A 10,829-nucleotide genomic window follows, 5' to 3' on the forward strand; every position below is an offset into this window, starting at 1 on the left:
GACGAGACACTTGGTCTGCTGACAAACTTTTCTCTGAGCAACAAAGCAAAGTGATGGATAGAATACTTGAATTAATTCAAGCCACTGGCAATCGCTCAGGGTCATATCCCAATCCATTGTTTTTTGCCCATCATATCACTTCAGTTTTGAACTCAGTCACAGGCAAATCTTTCTTGACCATGCTCCATTGGGAAAAGTACAGTCTAAACCCCCAGACCGGGTTCTCCCTGAAATGGAAAACAGGCAACCAGGACTGTTTCATCCATATTAGGGAAATGCACATCGGCCCTGGCATACAGGAAGGGGGAGTCAACAGGGCATACACTGGACAGCCTTTTTCAGCTTCTGAGGGCTGCATTGGCCTTCATTAGGTTAGACACTGCAGTTTGGTGGTTCGCTGCACTACCCAACAGATATCTTAACTGAATTCACACAATATAATATCAACTTGTATACCACACAGGGTGGAGCTCAGATGCACACGAGATCTGTATGTCTGTGACGGGCCGGTCGGAGACAGCCCGTGCACAACCGTAACTGGTGCTGACCCTGCCTCAGGTGCTCCGGAACAGCCTGGGGCAGGAGCCAATCAGGAGTCATCAGAGGCTGTGACGTGGAAGGGCAGAGGCGGAAACAGGGAAGCGGGACAGGAGATAATGCCGGTATCCGAGGCAGACAAAGAGAGAGGCGAGGAGTAGGAAAGCAACAGAGACGTTGGAGAGCAGTTTTTGTCCTGCAGGAAAGAAGAAGACGAGGAAGCAGCAGCCAGAGGACCGAACACAGCGTCAGCTCCGGGAAGCCGAACAAAGAACCCCGCCACGCTTCTGGAGAAGCGTGGCAATATCAGGTGCGTGTCTACACCCAACTACGAATAACCAGGGGTACGGGAGGATGGGAGGAGCGGGAACACCAAGAAAGGGGGAGTGGGTGGTGGGAAAGAACAAAAAGGGGAGCAAATTCGGGCACATCAAGAGCACTACCTCATTAAATGACTGCACAGCGGTATAAACCCACCAAAGTATTAAGACCCCAGTACAGGGAAAAGAAGGAAAGAAAGAGAGCAAGACGTGCGTGAGACAGAAGAGGAAGGAAAAGAAGAGGTAGAAAAGGATAAGAGGCAGGTAAAGAATACAACCACTTACTGATACTTCTCTTGTTCTTCCCCGCGCATGTGCTTCCTGGGTGCCCTGAAAGAGTAGAAAGGAACAACGAAGAAGTAAGGATCCAGGGAAACGAGACCGAAGCTGCCCAAGAAAACACTACAAGAAACCCAGAGAAAAGCCTATTCGTTACTTCACTATTTTCTTCAATAAATCACATTCAAACTATACTCCAGGGCCTCGTGTTGTCCTTTAACCTGACCTATCACAAGTGGTGTCAGAAGTGGGATCAGAAAGGACCATCGCCGACATGGAAGAGAAACCAACCTTGGTGGACATGATTGCCCAGTTGGCTGAGGGACAACGTCATCTACAAATCGTTTGGGAACAACAGCTGAAAGAGGCTAAGGAAGAACGAGAGGCCTTGCAAACTGCTCTAAAAAGCCAAGCAACCATAATAGCAAACAACCAGTTGGTGCATGAAACAGCCCTGGGAAAACTAACGGACACTATTGCCCACACAAAGGTCCATCCTAACGTACCGAGTAGTGTGCTGCAAAGATACCAAGTACAGGAGGAACTGGATTCATTCTACACTAATTTCGAAATGGTAGCCAGTACAGCAAACTGCCCTGAAGACAAGTGGGGTCAATATATAGCCCCGCTCCTTACGGGACAGTTGCAAGCCGCCTACCAAGCCATTAACCCGGGCGGTACTCTACCGTATAAGGAGATAAAGAAAACTATCCTAGAACGCATTGGACTAGATAGCGAGAGCTATCGAGCCAAGTTCCGGCAGACAAAATGGCAACAACAAGAAAACTCACGCACCTTATATTATAGGGTATATCATGCTGCAGGAAAATGTTTACATCCTACAGAAGTTACCAGGGAGGAGATGTTCGATACTATTGTTCTTGAACAATTTTTGGATGTTCTACTACCTAGCACACGGAACTGGGTTAGACAACATCCGGGGTTGACGAACCAAACTGCAGTTGACCTGGCGTGTGCTTACCACCGGGACCCAGATTTTCGTGCTACATCCAGTAGACATCCCCTTCCCCCTTTGGTCCATCCAGCCATAGCAAAAAGTACCACCCAGCGACCTATGGCCGTGCATGGCCCGGAGCATTCTCTCCCTACCACTTCAACATCCCCAAGTTACCCAACGACAGGGCCACAATGTTACCATTGTTCCGAATGGGGCCATATTGCTAGACACTGTCTGTTAAAAAAGGATCCTAAACAACCGATGGAAATCGGAATGATGAGAGGGCGAGTATTATGGTCCAGGAGAAAGAAGCCAACCTATACTCTAACTGTCCTCCTCAATGATATTGAAAAAACAGCTCTAGTAGATTCAGGATGCAGTCAAAGCGTGATCAGACAGAATTTAGTACTGCCCGGACAGGTGAATCCGCAGAGCCGTGTATTAATAGCCTGTGTACATGGAGATCAATGATCATATCCAGTGGCTACAGTACACCTGAATTGGAAAGGTGAGGATGAGTCAATAAAGGTGGGTGTAATTCCACAAGTGGGAGAGGATCTCATCCTCGGGACTGACTACATGGATTTTTCCTCCCTCCTAAATAAAGCAGGACATGAACATATCATTCAGACCTGGTGGGAAGAGGTACCATTAGGGGCAGGTGAGGAAGAGAATAGAAGACAACGGATCAAGCTGAGTAGGAAACAAAAGAGAGAGCAACTGCGACAATACCCGCGGGCTCGGGAATCCTGTAATACAGACTCCCAAAACCCCTCTGCCGTCATCTGCACCATCGCAGGAGATTTCCGTCAGAGCCAACATGACGATCTCATGCTGAAACATGCGTGGCACCAAGCCTTGAACCCGGATGACCATGTGGTAGGTCCCAAATTCCTGGTAAAGAACGCCTTATTATAGAGAAACTCCACCGCTGCAGGGGGGAGAGAACTACAGCTAGTGGTATCCCAGAGTCATAGACAGCAGGTCCTGCAATTAGCCCATGGGGATAATGGGGAAGGGCATATGGGGAGAGAGAAAACTGATGAAGCCATATTGCGTCGCTTCTATTGGCCTGGAGTGTTTGGTGATATCCAAAAACATTGTTCCGAATGTCCGAAATGCCAAATCTTAAATCCCTCACCACAACGTCCCGCCCCCCTTCAACCCCTTCCCATGATAGAAACCCCGTTTTCTAGAGTCAGGATGGACATTATAGGACCCCTAACTCCTTCGGTGAGAGGACGACAATATATTTTGGTATTGGTCGATTACGCAACACGTTACCCTGAGGCCCTACCAATCCCAAGTATGCACACAAAAACCATAGCCCAGGCAGTGATAGAATTTTTTTCCAGGGTGGGGTTTCCTGAAAGAAATACTCACAGATAAAGGGACCCCATTTATGTCGAGACTCATGGCAGAGGTGAGTCGTTCCCTATGGGTTAAACAAATCCGAACATCTGTTTACCATCCCCAAACAGACGGGTTATTTGAGAGATATAATAAGACAATTAAATCCTTACTTCGAAAAAGTATTTCCGAAGCTGGAAAAGACTGGGATAAAAAACTACCTCTTGTGCTTTATGCCATACGCACCCATGTTCAGACTTCCACAGGACACAGCCCCTTTGAGCTGTTATTCAGGAGACAATCCCATACCCTTTTAGAGATGCTGGCTGTGCAATGGGAAGAAATTGAGGAAGAGGTAAAAGACCTCTTGACCTATACGCCAGAACTACGAGAAAATCTCCACACGGTATGGGAAGAGGCCCATACCACCTTAAGAGAGGCCCAAAATAAGCAAAAACGGCTATATGTTGCTAAAAGTGTTTATCGTAGTCTAAAGGTTGGAGACAGGGTGTTAGTCCTCTTACCTAGCTGTGAAAATAAGCTATTAGCTCGGTGGCAGGGACCTCATGATGTCATAGAGCAGATCAATCCCACCACATATAAGCTTGCCATACCCCAAGGCTCAGGAAGGGAGCAAATATATCTCATCAATTTGCTTAAAAAATGGCAGGAACCCTCATGCGATCAGTCCGTCATGTATATCACACAGAAAACTAATGATGAGATTCCCTACCCTTCCCTTTCCATTGATTCCCCCCACAAGGATCCGTCCCCTCAAATAAATCCCGCACTCACAGAGCCCTATCTTAGGCAACTCAACCATCTGATTGATAACAACGAGACGTATTCTCTAAAACCCCAGGTCGAACATCAATAGTACAGCATGCGATTCGCAGTAAATCAGACAGTATAGCCCGCCAGTGACCCTATCATATCCCGGAAGCAAAACAGAAAATCGTGGAACAAGAAGTGCAATCCATGCTGAAAGCTAGTATTATTGAACCATCTATTAGCCCATGGTGTTGCCCTGTGGTGCTTGTACGAAAGCCTGGTGGAAGCACCCGCTTCTGTGTTGATTTCAGACACGTCAATGACCTGTCAAAATTTGACGCATACCCCATGCCACGCATCAATGAACTTCTCGATAGATTGGGACATGCTCGGTATATGTCCACATTTGATCTGACGAAAGGTTACTGGCAAATACCATTGCGGCCAGAGGATAAGGAAAGGAATGCATTCACGACCCCATCCGGACTCTATCACTTCACGGTCCTCCCATGTGGTCTTCATGGGGCTCCAGCAACCTTTCAGAGACTTATAGATAGGATACTGCATCCTTACCATCAGTATGCAGCAGCCTATCTGGATGATATTGTAATATACAGCATGATCTGGGAGGATCACCTGAAACACTTAGACAACATCTTACAGGCCTTGAGAAAGGCCATTCTGACAGCCAATCCAGAGAAATGCAGGTTGGGACACACACAAATCAAATATTTGGGATATATATTGGGAGAAAGACAGGTTAGACCACAGGTTGAGAAAATACAGGCCATCACAAACATCACCCTCCCACGTACAAAGAAAGATTTAAGGGCTTTCCTGGGTCTCGTTGGCTATCAAAGGCGATTCATCCCCCAATTCTCCACCTTAGCAGGACCACTTACCGACCTCCTACGGAAATCATGTCCCAATACCCTACCCCCTCTTTCTGATAGAGAACAACAGAGCTTTGAAACACTTAAAACAGCGCAGACATCCGGACTGGTGTTGTGTTGTCCGGATTTCCAGAAACCCTTTATCGTACAAACCGACGCCTCAGATATGAGTCTTGAGGCCGTCCTCTCACAAGAACAGGATGATGGGACCCTTCACCCCGTTGTATACATTAGTCGGAAACTCCTGCCAAGGGAACAACACTATCCCACATTAGAGAAGGAATGTTTGGCTATTAAATGGGCAGTAGAGTCCCTACAATACTATTTAGCGGGCAGGACTTTTACCTTAGTGACTGATCATGATCCTCTTACCTGGCTCGCCCACAACAAAGATACCAATGCCCGTGTTCTGCGATGGCTCCTCTCACTGCAGCCTTTCTCCTTTCAGATACAACATTCCCCGGTTTCCCACATGGCAAATGCTGACTTTTTATTGCGCTATCCTTTGTCGGAGAGTTTCTATCAGCCGCTCACTAGGGAGAGTCTATGTGACGGGCCGGTAGGAGACAGCCCATGCTGAACCGTAACTGGTGCTGACCCTGCCCCAGGTGCTCCGGAACAGCCTGGGGCAGGAGCCAATCAGGAGTCGTCAGAGGCTGTGACGTGGAAGGGCAGAGGCGGAAACAGGGAAGCGGGAGAGGAGATAACGCCGGTATCCGAGGCAGACAAAGAGAGCGGCGAGGAGGAGGAATGCAACGGAGACGTCGGAGAGCAGTTTTTGTCCCGCAGGAAAGAGGAAGACGAGGAAGCAGCAGCCAGAGGACCGAACACCGCGTCGGCTCTGGGAAGCCGAACAAAGAACCCCACCACGCTTCTGGTGAAGCGTGGCAATATCAGATGCGTGTCTACACCCCACTACGAATAACCAGGGGTACGGGAGGACGGGAGGAGCGGGAACACCAAGCAAGGGGGAGTGGGTTGTGGGAAAGAACAAAAAGGGGAGCGAATCCGGGCACCTCAAGAGCACTACCTCATTAAATGAATGCACAGGGGTATAAACCCATCAAAGTATTAAGACCCCACGTAGTGACCTCACCGGCAGAAAGGGCATTACTAGGAAGACCACCAAGAGCACAGTAATAAAAGGGGAAGGAGCTATAAGAGAAAAGAACCCACAGAAAGGGCAGTAAGAAAATCAGAAAAGCTACGTGCAGAAAGGGAAAACCAATAAAAGGAGACAGGAACGGAAGAACAGAGGCACAGAGTCTTAGATAGGACAGAGACATAAGAGAGAGAAAGAAAAGGACCCAGTAATAACCACTACAGAGAAAAGGAGGAAAGAAACAGAGCAAGACGTGCATGAGACTGAAGAGGAAGAAAAAGAAGACTTAGAAAAGGATAAGAGGCAGGTAAAGAATACAACCACTTACCAATACTTCTCTTGTTCTTTCCCACGCATGTGCTTCCTGGGAGCCCTGAAAGTGAAAAAAGGAACAACGAAGAAGCAAGGATCCAGGGAAACGAGACCGAAGCTGCCCAAGAAAACACTACAAGAAACCCAGAGAAAAGCCTATTCGTTACTTCACTATTTTCTTCAATAAATCACATTCAAACTATACTCCAGGGCCTCGAGTTGTCCTTTAACCTGACCTATCACAATGTCCACACAGCTAAACGGGCATGGCCGGGGGCAAAGAAGAAAGAGTCCTTATTATGGACATCAATTCACCGAAATGCCAGGGGTAGCATAAGTGACATCACATGCTCATTGACCTCCACTTTCACTCTCACACACTTGCACATACACACAAATTCACAATTAAATACACTTTCTCTCTCACATAAACACCCTCATACACAAGCACGCATACAACATACATTTGAAACCATTTTTTCTACTTACCTCAGCTGCCATGGAAGGGCATATTCTATTTAACTGTGCTCCATTTTTATTACACTAATGGTGAATAATACAGTATTATTCACCATTAGTGTAATACAAATTTGACAGAAAACAAAAAGGGTGGAGCCCCAACTGATGCCCTAGAAGACGAGCTAACTGTGTGTTCCTGCCACTGAATTTGCCACCTCTAAGAGGATCGCAAAGGCAGTGCCAGGGGTAGCAAAGGGGAACCTAGGGGTCACAGCTGTGACTCCTGGCAGCCTCTAAATGATGCCAATGTGACTTATGCTCCCCCTTGTATAGGGGGGGAATCAAAAAGGTGCTAGATTATGAGTAATGGTGGGGACTTGGGCAGCAGTGCACTCCAGTGTTGTTTTATAAGAAGTTTGTGTAGGAGCTTGCTTCATTCATATTAGAAATGTGATAGGAGGTGCATTAATGTGTCATAGGGGAGAAGTAAGCCCCTTAGCTATGAGGACTGGCTCAAGGACTTGGTCATGTGCAGTGAAAAGGCTGATGCTTTGATTTTTGTCTTCTGTAGCTCTTACCTCTGTCTATTCACCATGCCACATAATTCCAAAACAAATTAAATCAGGGTTTCTAAAGCACAACTACTCACTCGTAAGAATTTCAAGGCGTTAAGAGGATTTGTCCTCTGAGCTTCAGTCCAAGAGCTAGATTTTAATTTCCTTCCTGAATTGGGGTAGTGATGGTTATTGCCTAATGTGCAAGGGGGTTGGGTGGTCCAGCTCTTTGCTGTGAAGTAGGTGAAGGATCTCCCACCAGTCGAGGTCTTCTGTATGCGGGGTACGGTGGCTAGTGCTTGTTGAGTGGAGTGGAGAGGTCCGGTGGGGGAGTAGAAGGTGATGCAGTGGTTGGTATAGGCAGGTCCTAGGTAGTGGAGGGTCGTGTAAGCATGGACAAGGAGATTGAAGTTAATTTTCTTCTCAATAAGAAGCCACTTGAGGTCACTTAGATGATTGGAGATATGTTTGCAGCGGGGAATATCCAGGATGAGTCTGGCGGAGGTGTTTTGGATGTGTTGTAATTTCTTGATGGTTCTTCTCGGCGTTGCCATAGTCAAGTCTGCTGGTAACCAGGGCATGGGTTACGGTTTTGCGGCAGTCCTTTGGGATCCATTTACCAATATTCCAGTGGAAATTGGAGTGTGTGAAAGCAGTAGGATGTGCCTGAGTTGACTTGGTGGGTCATGGTGGTGTAATTTCACTAAACAAATACACTACACACCACACAATGCCACTCCACACTATTCCACAATTAACAATTCCAATGCAACCCACATAACTACAATCCACACCACATACTTCCACAACACTCCAAACAAAAACACATGGGTAAAAGACATTGGTGGTCATTATGACATTGGCGGTGACTGTTAAAGTGGTGGTAATACCAACAACAGGCTGGCGGTAATTACCACCAAATTATGACCATGGCGTGATACCTCCCATAGACAGCCAGTGTACCACACCAACCGCCAGGGCGTAGCCATCAACAGCCAGGCGGAATCCAAGGTACCACCCACCATATTATGACATAGCAAACCACCAGGATTTCTGGGGCAATACCAACGCCATCAAAAGTCTGGCAGAAACACGCACAGACAAAGAAAGACTCACCAACAGGAGCATAGAGGATTCCGCCGCCGCCATGGAACCGGAACTTCAAGTCTTCCCAATTTTCTACTACGCCATGGCCATCCTGGAACACCAACGCCAACGAAGAAAACAACGGTGAGTACAGCCGCCTAGCACACAAGGGAGGGAGGGAGGAAAAGGAGAGTTACACACACACACACAACACATACCATTCACACACACACTCCACCTGCAGAACCACCTGCAGAGCAACACAAATGTCACAGGACCCACGTTAAATAAAAATAAGGACAAAAATTAGAGTGAACGAAGACTGTAATTTGTTACCAACAGTCACCATAATGTCAAATCAAATTCGGGTGTCAATGTCCAGATTGGGCCAATGGCCAGTACAAAGTATAAAAGGGCCACATGGCCACAGGGCACAGTCCAAGGCCCAACTTAACTCCTGACAATTTCTGGACTCCACTGTTCAGGGGTATTATGTTGGAAATGGGCAGGCACCTCAGGGGGGAGGGAGGGTGTGGGGGCACCTCAGCTGAAGTGGGTAACATGCCACTGGTTCTGGAGTGGGCTCCTTGCCCAATTGTCTGTGGTGGAGAGTGCAAGGCCACAGTCTCTGAAGTGGGTAACATGCCCACTGATTCTGGAGGGGGCTCCTTGCCCAATTGTCTTTGGTGGGGAGTGCAAGGCCACAGTCTCTGAAGTGGGTAACATGCCCACTGGTTCTGGAGGGGGCTCCTTGCCCAATTGTCTGTGGTGGGAAGTGTAAGGCCACAGTCTCTGAAGTGGATAACATGCCGACTGGTTCTGGAGGGGGCTCCTTGACGAACAGTCCCTGGAGGGTGGCCAATATGCCCTCTGCTGGGGGAGAGGGCTCCTTGCCCTCTGCTGGTGGATGTGTCTCCTTGGCTGCCTCTGCTGGAGGTGAGGGCTCCCTGCCCTCTGCTGGTGTAGGTGTCTTCTTGGCTGCCTCTGCTGAAGGTGAGGGCTCCTTGGCCTCTGCTGGTGGAGGGGGGCCCTTGCCTTTCTTTGATGGTAGAGTGTGAACCTTGCTTTTCTTTGGTGGTGGAATGGGAACCTTGGGTTTCTTTGGTGATGGAGGGGTATCCTTGGCTCTCTTTGGTGGTGGAGGAGGATCTTTGGTGGTCTTTGCTGGTGTTGGGGGATCCACGTGTTCCCTCTTGGGACGGGTCACCTCGGCCTTTGGCATGTGACATGTGTTCTAGCCTCCAGGATTAGGAGGTGTCTCCACTGTCCCCTTCCTCTGTCTCTTGGTTTTCACCACCCTAGTCCTCCCTTTCTGAGGCAGAGGTGTGCTCTTACTAGCAGTGGCTGCCACCAAACTCAGGGGCCCCTTTGTGCAAGCAGCTGATTTTTTGGTGGGAGCAGTGGCAGACTGTTTGGCTGAGGTGCTGGGCTAGGTTGTTAGGACCCTTATCTTATGGGCAGGACAGGGGGTAGCGGGGAGGGAAGAGGTCAAGTTGGGCAAGGAAAAGCTTCTTAGGGACATTGAGGTGGAATGTGGGAGGAGGGATGGGAGTGGAGGTAGAAGGAGTGGTTGTTGGAGGTGTACGTCTGCTGGACTTGGGTGCAGGTGAATGGACAGTGTGCGTGTGTGAGGTGGATGGCTGTTGGGTGTCTGAGTGCAAGAGTTTGTGTCTCTTAGGAGGGGGACAGACAGGGTGGGAGAGGTCCAACTGGACACATGGATGGATGTTGTGGAGGTGTCTGCAAGTGAGGTGTGTGTGCTGTATGATGTGGTGATGGTGGTGGTGGCTGTTGATGCAGTGTATGCAGGTGTGAGTGCGTATGTGACTGTGAGAGAGGAGGAGAAGAGGGAGACAGTGGAGGCAGTGGATGTCATTGTGTGTGCAACTGTCTGTCGTTTGTGTGAGTGCTTGTGGCCTGCAGTGTGCTGACTATGTTTGTCTGTGCCACTCTTGTGTGATGTTTTGTGTGCATGCTTGTGTGTATGTGTGCATGGGAGAGGTTATGTTTGAGGAGCCTGGGACTGGGAAGTGGTAGTTGGAGGGGGGGTTCAGTAGGAACAGAGGCAATGGCTGCCATCAGAGAGGAGGCCAGAGTCTGAAACGATCTCAGTAGGGCCACCAACCCACCATGAATGCCCTCCGGGTAGGCATTGCATTGCTGCATCGGGGATGCCAGCCCCTGGATGGCAATCACAATGGCTGATTG

The 10,829-nt window shown here is 48.6% G+C and overlaps 1 protein-coding gene across 1 annotated transcript; it reads right to left on the reverse strand.

Moving 5' to 3' along the window:
* Positions 1–6,534: 6,534 nt before the first annotated feature.
* On the reverse strand, positions 6,535–9,843 carry LOC138300631 (uncharacterized). The gene is made up of 2 exons (XM_069240283.1): positions 9,428–9,843; positions 6,535–6,583 (listed from the first exon to the last, which is right to left on the reverse strand). Exons 1-2 carry the CDS (start codon positions 9,841–9,843, stop codon positions 6,535–6,537), a joined length of 465 nt encoding a protein of 154 aa, XP_069096384.1.
* Between the last annotated feature and the right edge of the window lie 986 nt (positions 9,844–10,829).

This window comes from Pleurodeles waltl, chromosome 1_1 (genome assembly GCF_031143425.1).
Source record: "Pleurodeles waltl isolate 20211129_DDA chromosome 1_1, aPleWal1.hap1.20221129, whole genome shotgun sequence".
Lineage (NCBI taxonomy): Eukaryota > Metazoa > Chordata > Amphibia > Caudata > Salamandridae > Pleurodeles > Pleurodeles waltl.

Bases quoted from the DNA above. Each gene is read 5' to 3' on its own strand.
- LOC138300631 (XM_069240283.1), bottom strand. From the start codon at position 9,843: ATGCCAAAGGCCGAGGTGACCCGTCCCAAGAGGGAACACGTGGATCCC. The intron at 6,584-9,427 runs GTTATCCACTTC...TTTCACTTTCAG, and splicing joins CCTCCAGAACCAGTCGGCAT to GGCTCCCAGGAAGCACATGC.